Genomic DNA, 20,304 nt, shown 5'->3' with positions numbered 1-20,304 from the left:
GTTCGCCAACCGCAAATAAACAGTGAAGCAAAAAAGAGGCTCTTCAAACATAGTTCGAAACTTTGAAACAATTGCTTCAGAAAAATGATTAATCCTTGTAAACTGTACGTTGGCGACATCTAGAGGAAGCAGACCTCTAAAGGCTACATTTCATCCTTTTGGAGTAATGTTTTCACGCCCAACAGACATTTAATTTTGTATGGTTTGAGTATCAAAACTTACAGTCTGACTGATATTAAAATATTTGTGAAGAATATGCAATGATTTAATTTAAAACATTGCGGTGTTAAATGTGTTGATATTTTAAGTGTTTCGCATTAACAATTCAAAGACTAATTATCATGTACACATTATTTGTTCAATAAAATTTTACTTTTTTGTCCTTTCATATTTAAAAAGAAAAATAAATATAATAAAGCCATACACAAGATGAAAACTGCACCAAAATACTGGCTGAAATAAAACGCACGTCATCGATCTAAAATCAATCTGATTCTCCTTCCTGTGCAGTGAACAGTGAACCGCTGACTCAGGATCACCTCAAATTCGTTTGAAGCTGAAACATGTCATGAGCTTCGATTTTGCAAACTGATTTTAGATCAGCAGAGTGTGGTGCCGTATAGCGGGAACGCCCTGGCGTAGCGACGCTTTAGAACACAGGCACTGTTTCGACACATGAACGTCAAGTCAGTTTCGAAGCTTTTCGAGACAAGAACAAACAACAATAGCAACGTGTAGACGACACTGCGACTCGAAACATACAGAGTTTTCCAGAATGAAGGAGAATTTTCTCTTTGTGGTGGCGGTGGCTTTGAGAATAAATGACTGTGGCTGCTTCATGAAGAAATAGCTGTGTCATAGCTACTTCTGACGGCGAAGCTAATCTCGGACAAGTTGAGCTTCACAATTAACGTCGTCTTTTTCTTCAGAGCTGCCCACGACAAGGTTAGTGATCTAACTTCATACAGACAGCCGTTAAAAAAAAAAAAAAAACTGCATTAGCCACACGATCATCATCGCATTCATCTTTCAGCTCCTCTAGTTGCCGTTAAGATGACGTCACTTAAAAAAAACCATAATTTCGCTTGGATTTCTTTTTAATAAAATGCAATGGGCCCCGGGCCCGGCGCCTGTAGTTACACCCTAAACATTGCTGGCTTTGTATCTGAGGGCTGTCTTCGAGATGATGACCTTTCCCTCAATTGTTGATAACTGCTGCACCTCGTGGGTGACCAGGGGCTACCTCGAGGTGTTTCTTCAGGTTCTTCTTTTTAAGCCCTGTTGCCCCACCACAACTGGTATGATATATGTATATATATATATATATATATATATATATAGCTCTGTCAATGACCATGTTGTTCGTAGGTCATTTTAAGGTCTTTGTATTTTGTGATTTTTCCTCTTTCAGCCCTGTTCAGGTCGTAGTCATTGGGAACTAATTATTTTGGCTGTTTCCTCTTGCTTGTTCCAGATGACAATATGTGGTTTTATTGCATCTCCTTCCATATGTCTTTCTGCTGGGACCTCTTTGTCATAGATGGTTACTTTTCTGTTGCATGAGTCTGGTGCTGGCTCATGCTCCCAGATGTTTTCCTTTACTTCCACCTCCAGTTCCTTGCATACTTTCCAGTGGAGATATTTACAGATGTTGTTGTGTTGGGATGTGTAATGTCCGTCTGCCATGAGGTTGTGGCATGCTGATATTAGAGGATTTGCACTCTCAACAGCTGTATGACAGACTCGGCATTTATCATTTTGTGAAATCCCTGCAATTTTTTTAAACCATTTGTTAGAAGTCCATGAGCTTGTGCTCTAACTGTAATTCCTTCTCTATCAAAACCAAGTTCTCCATTTTAAACCACTACATTGAGCTTTCTTTATGTATTCCTTTTCGAGTTGTTTTTGGAATCATCCAGCCCTTTTGTGCTGTTTCCATCTGTCCACTCGAAGTTTGTTCATTTAGAAGGATTATTATTTTCACCAGGTAATCTATTGAAGTGGGGGTCTAATATACAATTGAGGTCCCCTCCAGCAACTGACTGACAGTCCAACTCTTACAGCTCTGAAAAAGTCTTGATCGGGAGGGTGACCTGGTGGGGCACAAACATTTAAGATGGATACATTTTCACAGAAGAGACAACCCTTTATTATAACATACCTTCCTGATTTATCCTTAATACAGGATTGTAATGTAAATGGAAGCAATTTGTTGATAAGAATACAGTCTCCTCGGCTACTGGATGTAAAGGAAGAGAAAAATACTTGTCCTACTCAATCACATTTGAACTTTTCATGTTCTGTGTCTTTCAAGTACGTTTCTTGAAGTTTTGCTATATCATCCTCTTCTTTTTAAGATTTGTCAATATTTTATTCCTTGTCACTGGATGATGTATACTCCTAATATTGCATGTATGTAGTTCAGAGTGAAAAGTTATTCATGGTGGCAATGAAATATTAAATGTATCTAGGAGCAGTTGTTGTCTGCGTGTGTACATTTTACATAATCCAGTTCCCTCTGTATATTAAACCTTCTGACACACACACATATATATATATATGCGAGGTCTGTGAGAAAAGTATCCAACCTTATTATTTTTTTAAAAAACCATATGGATTTGAATCACGTGTGATTACATCAGCCAAGCTTGAACCCTCGTGGTCATGCGAGAGTTTTTTCACGCCTGTCGGTGACATCATTCGCCTGTGAGCAGGAAAAGAAAAAGAAAGAATGACCATCTTCAGAAGAAAAGCCGTTACCACTAGGGCCTCTTAACCTTACTCAGGATGCAGCTATGATGTCACTGAGTCCGCATGATCAGGTGTAATCAGGATTTAGTCAGCTCTGTATAAATCCTATCCTGATGGCCTGGTGTCAATTATTGTATGTGACCCATCCTTATGTTATTTGTAATGTCCAAATGTCAAAAGCAAAACAACTTAATTATTCCATAGGTGTGAATTATATCCATATTAACAAGTAAATAAAATAAATCCCCAATAAAATACTGGTAAGACATATTTCTGAAGAGCATGTGTAACAGAATAAGAAGATACAATGAGAAGAATATATAAAAATAGACAGAAAAAATACTCTTTGCTACCACCTAGTGGTATCATCAGAATCAATCAATCAATCAATCAATTTTATTTATATAGCGCCAAATCACAACAAACAGTTGCCCCAAGGTGCTTTATATTGTAAGGCAAGGCCATACAATAATTACGTAAAAACCCCAACAGTCAAAACGACCACCTGTGAGCAAGCACTTGGCGACAGTGGGAAGGAAAAACTCCCTTTTAACAGGAAGAAACCTCCAGCAGAACCAAGCTCAGGGAGGGGCAGTCTTCTGCTGGGACTGGTTGGGGCTGAGGGAGAGAACCAGGAAAAAGACATGCTGTGGAGGGGAGCAGAGATCAATCACTAATGATTAAATGCAGAGTGGTGCATACAGAGCAAAAAGAGAAAGAAACACTCAGTGCATCATGGGAACCCCCCAGCAGTCTAAGTCTATAGCAGCATAACTAAGGGTTGGTTCAGGGTCACCTGATCCAGCCCTAATTATAAGCTTTAGCAAAAAGGAAAGTTTTAAGCCTAATCTTAAAAGTAGAGAGGGTGTCTGTCTCCCTGATCTGAATTGGGAGCTGGTTCCACAGGATTGGAGCCTGAAAGCTGAAGGCTCTGCCTCCCATTCTACTCTTACAAACCCTAGGAACTACAAGTAAGCCTGCAGTCTGAGAGCGAAGCGCTCTATTGGGGTGATATGGTACTATGAGGTCCCTAAGATAAGATGGGACCTGATTATTCAAAACCTTATAAGTAAGAAGAAGAATTTTAAATTTTAAATTCTATTCTAAAATTAACATGAATGACTGTTAATTGCAGTAATATTAGGGGGATCATCAGTCATATTTGTGTGGTTAGTGCACTTGGTTTCGGTACGGAAGGCTCCCAGTTCAAACCTCACCCCTGCCACATTTCTCCATGTAATGTAGAGTTGCATCAGGAAGGACATCAGGTGCAAACCTGGTGCTAAATCAACATGCAGCAGATCCACCTCAGATTTGCTGTGACAACCCCGAGTGCAAACAAGGGACCAGCAAAAGGGTCTTACTATTTTATCAGTCGTATTTTAAGAAAAAGCTTCAACAAAAGGAAAACAGAGGGGTCCACAATCATCTGGCTCAAAAACATTAACATTATGATGAACCTGTCTAAAACTGACATGTTTTCAGTCCTCCAGTTAATATTCATTGCTATAATAACAGCAGCCACATTTCTTTTTGTTCTTGGGGGTTTCCCTATGACATCATCAGGGATTCCACTAAAGCCCCTTTCACACTGGCGTATTCGTAGAGCTGCATATTGCGGTGTTTTTCATTTAAGTACGCCAGAAATGCGCGTGTATTCAGCCTTTTTCTGTGTTCGTTAAATGATATTTTCTGCCTCTGTGGAGGTGCGCTCTGTTCTCTACTGCACGGTGTGGTGCGGCTCAGAAACAGAGTTACTTAACATAATTATTATTATTTTTGTCTTGGTGGATCATTTTCATTGTGTACAGATGCTGCTGAGTCTGGCTGTGGTAAAGGCTGCTGTGAATGAAGCACTGTGATTCTAAACTTTTAAAGCTCTGGTTGTTCGATCAGTGCATCTGATGAGTGCACCGACATGCAGCGATGATACTTTTATTTTAAAGTCACATCACTTTTTCAGGTTTAGAGAGAGAGAGAGAGAGAGAGACCTGCTGGAGACCTGCTGTGTTTGTTGTGTTTCTGGATGTATGAGTTGAGGTTCGATTCCCTGTTCTGAGCACACACACGTCCATCAGTTACATCAGCTGTTCTGAGCACACAGAGCCGCTGTGGGCTGCGTGATCCTGTTCTCCAGCTGATTCCTCTGGATGCATGCACTCAGTTTTTGGATGTGTACAGGAGCGCTGTGTTGCACAGACCTGCTTAAAACTGTCTATTGTCTGTGTCCAGCACTCTACGCCAAAGAAAATTAAACATGTTTAATTTTCTTCCATCCTACGCACGTAGCCCTCAACATACTGCTGCGTAGGGAGCAAAAACTCAACATAGAGCTGCTCAACTCGGCGTAGACGATACGCCACAATACGCAGTTCTACGAGTACGCCATTGTGAAAGGGGCTTAAGGTGTTCTTACACCCTTCACACCAGTGGTTTCCACCCTTTATTCTTTGGATTACCCCCCCACACACACACACACACACACACACTCCATATGTACCTTTCAGTTTAAAATGTTTCTGAGTGGTAAAGTTGAATGACATGCAGTGTCCAGTTGTTTGTCTTTGCAGTACAGTTTGTAACTTGCTTCCTGAATTTGTACAACATCACATATTACTGGTGGTGGTGTTTTTTTTTTGTTTTTTTTTTTTATAAGCATCTGGTTCTGCTGTACTTGAACAAATATTTATTCTTAAAGTTTCATTAAGTGGTGATTATACAAGAGTCTAAGCTGAAACACTTGAGGATGTTGAAATATTTAAAGCGTTATTTACTCGTGAGCATATTGCAACTTTGACATTTGTTTGCATCCTGCAGGCGCCCTCTGCTTCCAAATGCTATTTAACCGATGTTCCCATGTGTGCAGATGTCTCTTTTCACTTACTCTGAATGTGTACAGAGTTGTCTTTGTTTTGCTGTTTGCTGTGCTTCCTGTTTGTAAAAATAAGAAGTAGAATATTACAAAGCTTCTGCTGTCCTGTGAAACCCTACAGTATCATGAAGTGCAGTCATGTGCAGTATAAATGGTCGTCTGTTATCCTGCAGAGCCAAACATGCCCACTGAAGGAGACAAGGACGCAAAGGAGGAAAGGATGCAGGACACTCCTGAGGAGACGGTGCGGAAGAGAGTACACACAGACACTCGGAGCCCACACAGAGGAAATACTCCACAAGGCGAGTATCTGTGCTGGTGAAATCCACTTACAAAAAGTCCACTGGAATGGCACTTCTTGACCTTCACAGCAACACTTAAAAACGGTGTGTTTATGCCACATTTTGCCTCCTTCACAGGCAGCCCGTCCAGATTTGTCTCTGTGGAGGAGCTGTTGGAAACAGCTAAAGGAGTCACTAACATGGCTTTGGCTCATGAGATCATGGTCAATGATGCTTTTCAGGTCAAACCTGCAGAGCTTCCTGAGCAAAGGTGATACTTTTGAATTGTGATGGTAGCGTCGGATACTGCTGCAGTAGCAAAGACTTTATACTGAACATTTGAGAGCAAAGCCACACGGCTCTCAGTAACTGTTCTCTCTCTCTCTCAACAGTTTGGAGCGGAGAGTTAAGGAGATTGTGCACAAAGCATTCTGGTATTGTTTGGAAGCTCAGCTGAATGAGGATCCACCATCGTACAGCCACGCCATCAAACTGCTGGCTGAGATCAAAGAGGTGTGATGGCAGAGGGTTTATTTAGGAAATTGGAATTTATCCTCACTATATCATGAGGTGTAAAATTTGTGCCCTCAAAATAACTAAATAAAAATCAGGTTTGTGGCTGCTGGGAAATGCAAATGAAATCGACATTTACAAAGCAAATGTGTGAGTTGAGGAACACATTTATGAAAGTAAAAAGAAATTTATATTTTGAGGAACACAATTACAGGCAGCATGGTGGGTTGGTGGTTTGCATTGTTGCCTCGCAGCAAGAAGGTCATGGGATCGATTCCCACCTGTGGCCTTTCTGTGTGGAGTTTGCATGTTCTCCCCGTGTTTACATGGGTTCCAGGTGCTGCGGTGTTCTGTTGAGATGAGCTGCCCCGTCATCTAACGACAATATTGTACTTTAAAAACCGCGTGTGTACATGCAAGTCTTTACTTTTTTAAATTGAAAACACAGTTACTGATTTTTTTTTTTTTTTTTAATGTAAAGACAAAAGGTGTGTGAGGCACAGTACACCCTGAACACGACGCCAATCTGTCACAGGTCCACATATAGACAAACAAACACATTCACACCTGCACGCACACCTATGGACAGTTTAAAGTTTCCACTCCACCTAACCCACATGTCTTGGATGTGGGAGAAAACTAGTGTCCAGACGAGATGATCTCCACCGCACAACTGCGCATGCATGTGCAGTTCTCTCTTCCCCGAACTATAACACCTCCCTCCGAGTTTATCTACCTCTCTTCACTGTAAAACTGCGCATGCACACCTCACCCGTCGAGTTGACCATACATATAGTTTGCCCCACTCTTTACTCATTGCGTCCTGATCATTTGTTTTGCTTCTTCCTTCCTTCTTTCCAGCTGCACTAATCAGTCCTCTGTTCTCTACTCTTGCAGACACTTCTGTCGTTCTTACTGCCGGGTCATGGTCGTCTGCACACCCATATCGAGGAGGTTCTGGATCTGCCTCTGATCCAGCAGCAGGCGGAGAACGGAGCGCTCGACATTAGTGGGCTGTCGCAGTTTATTGTCGGGATGATGGGCTCATTATGCGCCCCCTGCAGAGACGGAGACATCCAGAAGCTCAAGGAGATCACAGATATTGTGCCTCTGCTCAAGTAATTCAGTGGGGTGGGGTGGGGGTGGCTATTATTAGGACTGAATGTTCAGGGAGTATATTTATAGATTTTGCAATTTCATCCAATCCATTACTCTGTAGAGGTCAGCGTGTTCTGGATAGAAACAGAGCACTGAGCTCAATTTATTTTAAGAGGATGTAATTTTATATTTTACAGCATTTTTGTAACAGTTTTTTAAGTGCCCCCCCCCCCCCCCCCATTTTCTCTGTGTGTTTCTGTCTTTCCAACCTGTCCTTTGAAAAGGGAAATATTCTCTGTGCTGGATCTGATGAAGGTGGACATGGCTAACTTTGCCCTCACCAGCATCAGGCCTCATCTCATGCAGCAGTCGGTCGAGTATGAGAGGAACAAGTTCCAGGAGTTTCTGGAGAAACAGCCCAGTAAATGAACCTTTCATGTCCATTAGAATTTTTTGACATCAATCCCAGCTGCATTTTTATCCACAGTGAAATGTAATTGATTTTTAATGTAATTTGTTTTACTCTGTTCATTCACTGGAGTAATTTGTACTATTATTTCAGGTCAAGTTCAGCTATAGGACCTGTGAGGTGATACAGACCGATATATCAGTTGTAGGATATTATGTCATTATTATCACTTTCCTGGGGCGTTGCTGGGCCGGTATCGTAGATTTACGTCAACGCTACCTGGCTATACCTGCCCGCTGTGTGTAAACAAATGACGTCATAGCCGGCGCAGCCCAAGAACTGTCCGCAGAGAAAAAGATAAAAGGTGAGAAGTGTGTGTTGGTCCAAATACGGATATTCTGGATGATTTTCTCATGGATAGTACGACAATGAACAGCAGCTAAAGCAGCCAGTTTGATGAGGGTGCACTGCCGAATTTTGGGCGACTGTGCATGAACGTTGGACCTCTGAAAATGCATACCGACCTCCAAAAGCATGTTATTTTATTAATATGATCCTTTCCCGAACATATCAGTGTCTGCGTTATTTTTGCAGAACTTTTGGTTGGAAATGGTGGAATAACATAGTTTATCCAGCAGAGGGGCTCTCTGACAGCATTGGTTACAATTCTGTCAAACATGGCTGGGGACCCTCATCACCCTCTTTGTTACATTAGATGGAAGAGACAGGGGCAAAGCAACCAGCTGCCATTCATTTTCATTTAGAGTGGGTGTTTTACATTGACGAGAAACAAGTGGTCACCAGCTAGACGAGGCTAAAATTGACCAGAAGTCTTATTTTATGCAAAGGTTTAGCGATGCGACACAGTGTCTGAGTGAAGACAATGTGTCGGCAGCATGACGTGTCGGTAGATTGTGCCAACAAAAAAATAAGCTGTATCTCTGTATAAATATAATCTGTTTGGTTATTTTTCTGTTATATTTTGGAAAACTTAGTGAGAAATAAACAATTTTATATATCAGTATTGTAAAATATATATATTTATAAATAAACACCTTTCTCTCACCCCCTGGAGAGGGTGGTATGTGTGTGTTCCTTAAGCTCTGGATATCCCCAAGTCCCGATGACTTGGGGACATCTAATCCGTATGCGGCACAGATGTTTGTGTACACGATTTCCAACACTTGGTTGTGCCTCTCGGTGTACGCTGTCCCAGCTTGCATCCTGCTTCTATGTGCTGGAATGTCTCTGGGCCACTTTTGCACAGCCTGCAACTTGGGTCCTGTCAGCTGTGGTCGACTCCTGCCCCTATGGGTCTGGTGCTTAGGGCGTGTTGTTGACCCGCCGTGATCAGAGCCTCTGTGCTGTCCTTTAGGTCGGCCTTTTCTAGCCACTGGTAGGTCTTCTTGATGTCAGCAACTTCTTGTATCTGTCGATGCTATGGAGGGGCTTGTTCTTCCATGATATCTCCTCCTCCTGCTCCTTATCACCATCCGTCTTCAGCTGCCCGAGGCATTCTTGCTGCAGCTGATCTCAGGGGGCCATCTTTCTGATGTATTCATGTTTGCTCCTTGTCTCATCCTGGATTGTGGCTCTGACACTCACTAATCCGAACCCTCCCTCTTTGCGTTGATCATAGGTCTTCAGGGTATTGGACGTTGGGTAGAAACCTCTGTGCATTGTGAGAAGTTTTTGTGTCTTGACATTAGTGGCATCTGTCTCCTCCTGTGACCAACTTACTATCCCAGCTGGGTGTCTGATGACTGGTAAGGCATATGTATTGATGACTTGGATCTTATTCTTATTCCTGAGCTAGCTTCTCAGTCTTACCTTCTGGAGGTGTTTGGCTGCAGCTGACCTTCTTGCATCTTCATCATGGTTCCCATTAGCTTGTGGAATTCCCAGGTACTTGTAGCTGTCGTGTATGTCCCCTGTCCTGCCTTCTGGCAACTCCACCCCTTCAGTCTGGATCGCCTTCCCTCTCTTTGAGACCATTCAGCCACACTTATCTAATGACATCCCGATATCCTCACTGTAGATCCTGGTGAGGTGGATCAGTGAATTAGTGTTTCTCTCATGCTTGGTATACAGCTATCATCCATGTACAGGAGGTGGCTGATGGTTACTCCATTTTTGAATCAATATCCATAGCTGCTCTTCATGATGCATTGGCTGAGGGGGTTAAGGCCTATGCAGAACAACAGTGGGGACAGTGCATCACCTTGGTATATTCTGCACTTGATGGAGACTTGTGCGGTTGTCTTGGAGTTGACCTCCAGTGACGTCTTCCACAGTCCAGTTGAGTTCCTGCTGAAGGTTATCATTAGCCTTCTATAGTGCCAAGCACTCCAGTATCCATGTGTGAGGCATTGAGTCATAGGCCTGGATTGATCATTGGAGAACAGGCCATTTATTTTCTTGGTTTCTGCTTCTCTCATCCAGGCATTCTCTGGTCTATCTCTTCAGCCCAGTAGCCAGAGTTGTGAGCATTTGTTTGGCAGTTTCCAGGGCCTCAGTTATGGACATCTTGTTGTACTTGGTATCCATCCAGGACCTGTGTCTCATGTTGGCCATATGTACCTCTATTAATTGGCTATCATTTTTCCAGGCTTTCTGGAATTAGGGTTGACCTCCAATCTTCTCCATGGAGGGTTCTCCCTTTGGAGGGATTCTTGATCTTATACCCAAGTGTGTCATGAGTTCATTGGTTTCTGTAATGCTGGTAGTGGGGATGGTGAGTAGAACTGTGTTAATGTCTGCAAGCATGTCTCCTGACTGGACTCTGTCAGTGAGCTGGGGGAGTCATACTCTTGGTCATGTTGCCATCTGCTTTAGTCTGGCCACATCGTCAGCTCAGTAGATGCATCTGTAGCTGTCATAGGAGGTATTTGGGTATCATCTGCTTCCTTAACACTGCTCTCTCCTATCAGGCTCTGCTCCTTGTGTTCACACTGCTCAGTACCATGCTGCTGTAGCCTCTGGATCTCTAGTTTTGATAGTAGCTTCCATCTGTTGATGTTGGGACACTGAGCTACCAGGTGCTCCTTGGTCAGTGTCATCTGTTGTTCCCACATGTGTTGCATGTAACCTCTCAATCTTGTCAGTCTTTGTCCATGTACGTCTTGTTCCAGTATGCTGTTGTTCGTCAGTGGGTCCTGCTTCCTCAACAACTGACGCAGACCTTGTTAACCTGGGCAATGTCCTAGCCGGTGTGGCTTTATTTGTTTTTTATGATTTCGAGGTAGGCTGGTTGAGTAGCATGGGGGGGTCTAGCCTGGGGACCCTTAGTGGATGTGTGTCCTCACTGGAGTTTGAACCCATGACCTGTTGTTCCAAAGGCAGCAATTTCTTTCATTCATATGGTAAATGGACTGCATTTATATAGCACTTTTCCATCTGTATCAGATGTTCAAAGCGCTTTACAATAATGCCTCACATTCACCCCGATGTCAGGGAGTAAATGTTAGTTTTCAGAGTTAGACCTGAAAAGTTCACACACACAGAAATGATCACCCAGGAGAGACTGAATTTCTTTATCCTGTACAGGAGAAAACAAACGAGAAGTTCCTTCAGAAAGAACTGTCGTCCGTCCTAAAGGTCCCGCCCATTGCCTCTCCTATTTATTGAATATCGTTGCATACAGCATATAGGATTGACGATATCACAACACAATGGAAAGACACAAAGTCTGGTCTTACATTGATATGAGCCCTGTCTCCTAAGCTTTCCATAACAATGTCAGGTTGCCATGCTCTCCTTCAAGGCTGAACCATTAATCAAAAGTACACATCTGTGATTAGTTAATCATGACCCCAGCCTACCAGTCTGACATTCTAGATAAACAATCTGCACATTGAATGATCACTTGCTCAACGCATATGATTGCTTTTGCCACTAAGTAATTATTTAGAGGAATAATGGTACATGAACTTTCACACATGCATATACGTATATAATGGAGAACAGAAATCAGACATGATTACAGAGAGTACATCAAAGTGAAGACATTAATATTTGATAATACATATATTGACAGTATAGAGAAAAACCCTGTCATTCTTCCCCCTGTTTATCCAAATTAATATCTACACGTCTAACATTATCATTGTAGAAATATCAAAAACTTACAGTGTACCTAACCACCCGTTTTCCCTGTCGGGACGGGTTGACATAATTCAGTCTCCAATAACAATAATGCAACATAGTAATGGTCCAGCAATAAGCCATCAATTGTGGTGGAAATCATCCGTTGAGCCATTGATCAAGCAAGAGGAATCATACAACAAATCATAACACATAGTAAGTCAGTTCAGTGGTTTCCATCAAATACATACCCGTAGAACACCATTTCTTTGTATAAATATTTAAACTGATTGATATTTGGACATCATTGGAGTTTCTCAGGTAGCTTATTCCAATTGTTTAGGCCACAAACAGAGACATAGAAGCATTTTCCGGTCGTCCTTGCGCCCACAGCTTTAAAATAATACAAATCCCTTAAATTATATATTCCTTCTCTTGCATAAAATATCCTTGAATTCTGAAAGATACTTGCTTATGTTTTACTTTATACATCAATCGAACAGTCTTAAATTAAATCATGTCGTGGAGTTTTAAAATTTTTGATTTAATAAACAGTGGATTGGTATGATCCCAATAACCTGCATTATGAATTATTCTTAATCCTCTTTCTTTTTTTTTTTCCTTTTTCCTCTCACTCCAAGGTTGAATAATGGTTGTGCTGCAGTGTTGTAGTTATTGCCCTATACTTCAGCACCATGGGTCAAGTAAGACTCAATCAGTGTGCAACACAGAGTATGTAGTGCTTTCTCTTGACTATGTTGGATATGTGTTGTCTAGTTGATCCTGACATTGATGACCATCCCTAATGACTTGTTCTCTCCGACAGGTTCTACATTTACTCCCTGTATGTTTAACTGTATTTGTTCATCCTTTTTATAGTTTCCCAATAACATTATTTTAGTTTTTTAGACCAACTTAGTGACAGTTTGTTCATATCGAACTGAACCAACTCTTCAACTTTATCATCTTTGATCCCAGATCATCTAATAATTGTTACGAATTATCTCCTCAACTAAATGAGTTCGTATCATCTGCAAATTCGCTCTAAACAGATCCGAGACTTTACATAAATCATTGATATACAATATGCATAACTTATAACTTTGGTGCCAACACAGAATCCTGAGGAACTCCACAAACTCTGTGTTTATTAATCGCTTCTGTTGCATCTTAACCTATATTGACTATCATTAAGCAGGTTGAGTTGTCCAATAATCTGTTATTGCAAAGTTTTTCTGCTGTTTTTGAGGAGACACATGCATATAGTTAGTAAAGGTACTTGTCACCAAATTTGAATAAATGTATCCCTTCCTTCTAGTCTGAATTGTAACGTGGTTCATATATTTTTCATACCACCACACAGTAAACGCCACAATCGCAGCAATAATTGTCAAAATCATCATCAGGTGCGCAGTTTGCAGCCTGCTCGGGCAGCAAAGCTCTCCATAGCTACATTTTGAACAACCAGTTGCTATGTCTCTCTCTCTCTCTCTCTCTCTCTCTCTCTCTCTCTCTCTCTCTCTCTCTCTCTCTCTCTCTCTCTCTCTCTCTCTCTCTCTCTCTCTCTCTCTCTTCATCCCCAGGGGCAGGGAGAGACAACAGTTCTGGTTTTGAAGATGTCTTCTTTCTTTGGTGACAGTTCAAAAAGGTTCAGTTTGTCTGGGCTTAGGGGCTGAAGGTGACAGTTCACAGTCTCAGTTCTGTTCAGCAAGGGGCTGAGGGAATCTGGAACTCTTTTTATGTTAGTTCCCTTCAGCTGTAGTGCATAAATCTGTGCTATCATCAGTATGTGTAAAGCATGTTGCAAGTGGAATTAAAATAATGTGTCATGTACTCTGTCCTGTGCCCTGTTCTTGACATTTTCTTTAAACACAGGTGCACAGGAATAGAACAGGATTGTCTCCTGTTCTCAAAGATGCAGTTTCGTCTGCTTCTTTTTTCCTGGTCTGGTCATGTCAGTGCTCTTATTTCAAGCCTGTAGTACGTCTGCTTCTAATCCTGGATTACGTGGACAGGATTCTTCTCGGTTGTAGCTGGTTTCTCATCTGCTTCAGGCCCCAGGCGCCTGCTTCAATCTCTGGTCTTTGTCTTTGTTCACTCCTGGTCACTCTCTATCTCTGTTGTGACGCGCTTCCAGCTGTTACTGGGCCTATAGGCCATCAGCCGACACTGTTACACGTTGCTCCCCTTGTCTTGCTCGGGATCTTTCAGGTATCTTTGTCTTTTACAGTGGAATAGATGCACCCAAGATGACCTTTCTGCAATTTTCACGGCAGTGGGGGTGGTCAGCAGCTTTTGGAATGGACCTTCCCACCTTGGAGATGACCAGTTCTTCCTCTTAATAGTCTTTAACAGCACCCAGTCGCCGATCTGGATCTGACCCTCAGGGTCCTGCACAGAAATAGGAGCGTCTGGTATGGTGTTAGAATGTATAACGTTCTTATGGGACAATACTCGTCTCATGTAATCAACTAATTCCTCATCCTCACTATCAGGCCCAGCTATCTTCTGTAAATCTGGTATTCTGTAGGGCCTGCCATACAAAATTTTGAATGGCTTAAGGCCAGTCGCTAGTTTGCTAGCAGCTAGTCATGAGCTGGGTGTTATATGCATGTACAATTTCACCAAATAAAAAAACAAACCCAGGATTTTTTTTTTTTCTTCCACAATGCATTTCCCTGAGCTCACTTTTAATTGTTCCATTTGTTCTTCCCACTAAACCTGCACTTTGAGGATGATTAGCACAATGTGTTTTTACATTTATCTTCAAATGTTCTGTCAAATGTTGGATGATTTCATTTACAAAATGAATGCCATTATCACTGTACATTGTTTCGGGTAGCCCATGTCTTGGAATTATGTCTCTACAAAGTATCTTCACCACTGTTAGAGCATCTGCATGTCTAACAGGGAACACCTCTACCCATTTGTTATATGCTTCAATCAGTACTAGGCAATATTTTCCCTTCACATTGGTTCATTCAATAAAATCCATTTGAAACGGGTATTGAGGTGTTGGAAATTTCCCTCGTTTTGGTCTCTCATTACCCTGTGAATTGTGCTTTGCACAGATTAAACATGCTTCGCAGTAATGCTTTGCATATGTCTGAAATCCAAATGTCACAAAATGATTATTAACCAGTCCAATCATTTCAAAATTGATTGATTGGATGAATGATAAGCATTGATTATCATCAATTAATACGTGCAGACCGATCTTAAAATGACAATTCAGTTCCCGACAATGATCCAATACTCCAATTAAATCAATACACTGCCTTACCATGTAGGCATACGGGCAAATTTGACCCCACCACAGTACGCCAGTGCCATCTCCCCATGTCCTAGTGAGTCAGAGCGTCACAGAGACAAGGTTGAGTAATCGTGACTGGGCCTGCCTTAGGTTGTCCCAGGGTTTAAGATGGGATCTTACCCGTCATGGGCTCGCAGCCTTCCATACTGGGCAGGGGTTCCAAGGGGTGGGGGAACACCCATTAAGAGGTGTCATGGCAAAACAGCTTTAATTGCAAAGAACATCAAACATACAGGATCATTGAAAGTGAATTGAAGTATCTTTTAGTAATTTATCCCAGAATAGATGATTCTATTTTATTAATCCCAGAGTGGATCTGTTGGATTAATTAAACACCAACAATAAATAGAATAAAAATGACAGAATCAGATACACAAACAATACTTGGTTTGCAGGAATAACTATGGGTCAGAATGGACAATAATAAAGTGAAAAGTTGTCCAACAATCTCTGTCCTTTAAAGCCTAACTTAATCTGCCTGTATCAAAAAAAATACTTAATAAGCACTTCATTGGTGATCAATGCCTTATGAAAGCCTGCCGCTTCTTCTTTGATGTGCAGCAGGGGTTAGTTGCATCCACTTAAGAGTTCACATTATTGACACAATATATTCACACAATATATCAAAATATTGAGTTCTCATTATTTGTTGCTTCTACATTGGTGTCAGTTCACCCTCGCCAATATTAATGTGTCTAACAGGAGCTCTATAAACATGTTACAATAATCAACATAGTCTTACTGTTCACACACTGTACAACCTTCTGCTCTGCTCTTCGGCTGGAGTGATAAATTATACTTTGTTCCCAAAACAAACCACGCTTCAAAAAAAAAAAAAAAATAGAACATTGCATTTGGTAAAGTCAATGCAATGTAATGCAAACAACATTAAAGCTGGAAATGATTACATCAAATAAACATCATCTCTCTAAATTTAACAGTAAGAAGCACTTTTTAAAACATTAGTATCAATTACATGTAAACCAACTGTATTTCATGTGTTAAAGCACAACAAAACATTGCTGCAGTGTTTCTCAAATCCTCCCTCGAGTTGTGGAGGTGTGGAGCGGTGGGGAGAGGAGGGGGAGGAGGAGGGAAGTGAGCATTTAGAGCTTCCCTCAGCAGCTGTGTGTACACGCTCCTCCTCCAACACCCCAGACCAGGAACAAAATACTACAACTGCTTACAACAAGCAAAAATAACCCAACTCTTCTCAAATAAAAACCCAAAAAACGTCCACAGGTCCAAAGAAGACCTGTGTTACATTACACGCAACATATTATACACACATGTAGACCTGTAGCCATCAATGGAACTACTAAGTACAGTGAACTGATAGGAGACTTTTTCTTTTTTTCTTTTTTTTTTTCTTTCGCCAACCTTCTGTCAGGTTGTTTTTGACCCGGAGGTCAAGAACCGGGTATGCAATCACAGTCTCACAATCAGTTTTTTTTAATAGTCCTCAGAGAATCTACCACAACCACTGCTCCCTTCTGTCTGTTATGTGCCATCAAAAAATTAGTGGACCAGTTAATCACAATTTTTCAATCTTTTAGCAGTATTTAATATGTATACTGGGGAACTGATTCATAGAAATGTTTTATAACCCAAAGTCGTTATTGCCTAGATGAGCCTGTTTCCAGACGAGTTTATGAATACCCGCTGGCACTCATTGATCTAAGTGGTCAGTTCCACAGTAGCTCATTCATGATTACTGAGGCAAGCTTAGCCAAATACTGCAATGTTCAGTTGAAGCAGTCAATCTGAATTTTCTTCTCTTTTTTTTTTTTCCCAGACAGAAAAGAATCACCTCACACAAATTTCAAAACAACACACAAAGACTATATCACACAACAATAAACCAATCATTAATGGAATATAATCTTGATCAGCTTTGCTTAAAATCCGTTAAGTAGGCGAAACCCATCAACTTTTACACCTTATCCAGTGTACAAAAATCAACCATATTTTAACCACTTCATCCCAGTTACATGATCATTCGATATGGGAAGTAGGAAGATGATAGTATTTATTGTCTTTGAGTTATCATCAAACCAAGCTGAAAAGTTCTATTTCATCAACAGATCTATTTCAGAATTCGCCCTCAAAATATTCTATCTTTTACCCTGGACACCAACTCACACTCATATACATGTACAAAATTGATTTATGTGCACTTATTTCTCAGTTTCTTAACTCCACACTTTAAAATGTTGGAGTGCCACCAACTGTGACCTTGAAAGTTTTATCTAAAACAATTCACAATAATTACACACAATCTGTCTGTATAGCGACAACAGAACAAAAGTAAGGAAAAACTGACAACTATAATCTGCTAGGAAAAAAGCTCTGCAACCTTATGTACATAAACAAAATTCATGTTGAAAACGGAGAACTCCTTATCTCTGCGAGTGTGTACATTCACGCGTGAAGTGTCCCTTTCTTTCCACACTACCAACATGTCAAATTCCTCTTTATCACACGGCCACGGGATTTACCTCTGGCTGCTCTGCAGCGCTAACCTTTGCCCTTTCCTACAAAATACACTTGTTCCTCACACATCATTATGACTGCTCTAGCAGGTTTAAGAACTGCTGTGTTTGGTACAAAAGCATGGTCTGGTGTATTTTTCACTCCACGTCTCAAATTCCTCTTTATAAAATCACTGGTGTTCTCTTTTATGGTGTCAAATTACTTTGTTGTGGAGTTTAACTGTAATTTTCAAGAGAAATTAACTGTCTCTTTCCACATTTTTAAGTATTCAGGTGATGCTGTATCTTTGGTCTTCATGTACCTAACATCATTTGACTGTGTGTCATGTGTGAGAACAACAGCGGTTACCCATTTTAGCTGTTCGTGGGGTTATCTCATAGGGAGATCTAGACGAACAGGCTGTTGTTCTTTTTTCACTGTTTGGTCACCGATCAGTCTGAAAAGTGTCACCACTTCGACCTCTGAGAGGTGGGTGACCTTGCTTAGGGCTTCTTTCCAGACTCGTAGCTTCACAAACAGGTGTGGTGCGTATAGAACGCTTACAACCTACTTCACAGACAGGGCTTCGTTTCTGCCAGTGGGTTAAAACTGGTGACAGCCCCCGTGCTTCAGTCGTGTATGTCCTCAGTCATAAAAACACACACATCACACCGCTACGCTTCAGCTATTATCACGTTTTAGCGCCGCTATTATCACACTTCTGCTCCAACCGGTTTTTATATCTTAATTTATATAATATATTTATATAATATATAGCAGAATTTTACGGCCCGCCTACCGAAGGTTTCACCGACCTAACACTGTACAGTTTTTTACATGTTGTTCCGGACCCGAAAGTGGTCTCCTGTTGTCTCTTGCTTTATTAATTGCCAATTGTAACCGCTGCGGCTCAGTCTGAAGCCAACAGCCACATCAGGTGTCTGATACAGCGGGAGATGCAGCGCGCGCGCACGCTGCTCCGTAGCAGATGGTCTTTAACCGCTGCGCCGCCTGACTTTTCTCAGAGAGTAAAATTTAACGCTTTACAGCCGGGCCTTAGCCTCACACCTTATAGTGTTTAAGCCAAGAGATGAACCAAGAAAGACATTACGGGTGTTTTTTTCCTTCCGCGATGGTCCCAGCCACCCCCGCTCACGTGCACGGTTTTTTTCTCCGCGATGGTCCAGCCACACGCGGTCACGTGAAGAAAAACAGTCTCACCGTGATCACACTCTGTCACTGCTGCAGTCCGTATGCTTTCACCTCGGTAGGCGTCAACCCATTAGGGAGGAGACCCGCCACCCAGAAAGGGAACTGCAGGAACTGATTTCCTGCGCTGCGGCAGCAGACTCCACGGGCGTTCTCCGTCATGGGCCGACGAGTTTCCGGTCTGTTGGCATCCGGCTCGAAGGACCAAGATGTTAGAGTTTTTCAGAGTTAGACCTGAAAAGTTTACACACACACACACAGAAATGATCACCCAGGAGAGACTGAATTTCTTTATCCTGTACAGGAGAGAACAAATGAGAAGTTCCTTCAGAAAGAACTGTCGTCCGTCCTAAAGGTCCCGCCCATTGCCTCTCCTATTTATTGAATATCGCTGCATACAGCATATAGGAATGACGATATCACAACACAATGGAAAGACACAAAGTCTGGTCTTACATTGATATGAGCCCTGTCTCCTAAGCTTTCCATAACAATGTCAGGTTGCCATGCTCTCCTTCAAGGCTGAACCATTAATCAAAAGTACACATCTGTGATTAGTTAATCATGACCCCAGCCTACCAGTCTGACAATTCTAGATAAACAATCTGCACATTGAATGGTCACTTGCTCAACGCATATGATTGCTTTTGCCACTAAGTAATTATTTAGAGGAATAATGGTACATGAACTTTCACACATGCATATACGTATATAATGGAGAACAGAAATCAAAGACATGATTACAGAGAGTACATCAAAGTGAAGACATTAATATTTGATAATACATATATTGACAATATAGAGAAAAACCCTATCAGTGCTGCCGTGCAAGCCGCTCACTACACACCGGGAGCAACTAGGGCATTAAGGACCTTGCCCAAGGGCCCTTACAGATTTTCAGGTCAGGCTGGGATTTGAACCAAGGATCCTCTCGTCCAAAGCCCAACGCTTACCCACTAGACCATCACCTCCCCCTAATTCATATATATATATATATATATATATATATATATAAAATTCATTCATCACTGCCATTCGACACGAGCATGGCGGTTCAGAAGAAATTCATCCAGGCACCTAACTAGGAGGCTGCCAACTGTTTCAGAGCTTCAGCAGCTTTCCTTCTTGCGCGTCTTTCCTCTTCAGCTTTCTGTCTATTGGTCTCAAAGGTCTTGATGCCATCACTAACCGTTCTCCTCCAAACCAATCTATCTGCAGGGGGTGTAGCCCAGTCAGCAATCTCACAGTCTTTAAAACTTCTTTTAAGGATATCATTGTACCTCTTCATATAATTTATTTTACT

General features: G+C 41.6%; 1 protein-coding gene across 2 annotated transcripts in view; it reads left to right on the top strand.

The window, feature by feature from the left end:
• The first annotated feature begins 699 nt into the window (after nucleotides 1-699).
• tcp11l1 (t-complex 11, testis-specific-like 1) overlaps nucleotides 700-20,304 on the top strand; it is a 32,811-nt gene continuing 13,206 nt past the window's right edge. Inside the window, exons 1-6 of one of the 2 annotated variants that reach the window (XM_034177220.1) lie at nucleotides 700-945; nucleotides 5,797-5,925; nucleotides 6,043-6,175; nucleotides 6,297-6,417; nucleotides 7,315-7,535; nucleotides 7,800-7,936. In XM_034177220.1, the coding sequence (XP_034033111.1) occupies nucleotides 5,805-5,925; nucleotides 6,043-6,175; nucleotides 6,297-6,417; nucleotides 7,315-7,535; nucleotides 7,800-7,936 (733 nt within the window). In that variant the 5' untranslated portion in view covers nucleotides 700-945; nucleotides 5,797-5,804. The remainder of the gene's footprint in view (nucleotides 946-5,796; nucleotides 5,926-6,042; nucleotides 6,176-6,296; nucleotides 6,418-7,314; nucleotides 7,536-7,799; nucleotides 7,937-20,304) is intronic. The other variant, XM_034177219.1, reaches the window with a different exon arrangement.

This window comes from Thalassophryne amazonica, chromosome 8, assembly GCF_902500255.1.
Source record: "Thalassophryne amazonica chromosome 8, fThaAma1.1, whole genome shotgun sequence".
In the NCBI taxonomy this organism is placed as follows: domain Eukaryota; kingdom Metazoa; phylum Chordata; class Actinopteri; order Batrachoidiformes; family Batrachoididae; genus Thalassophryne; species Thalassophryne amazonica.
Note: the sequence above shows the minus strand (reverse complement) of the source record. Positions and strands in the feature narration are given on the sequence as shown.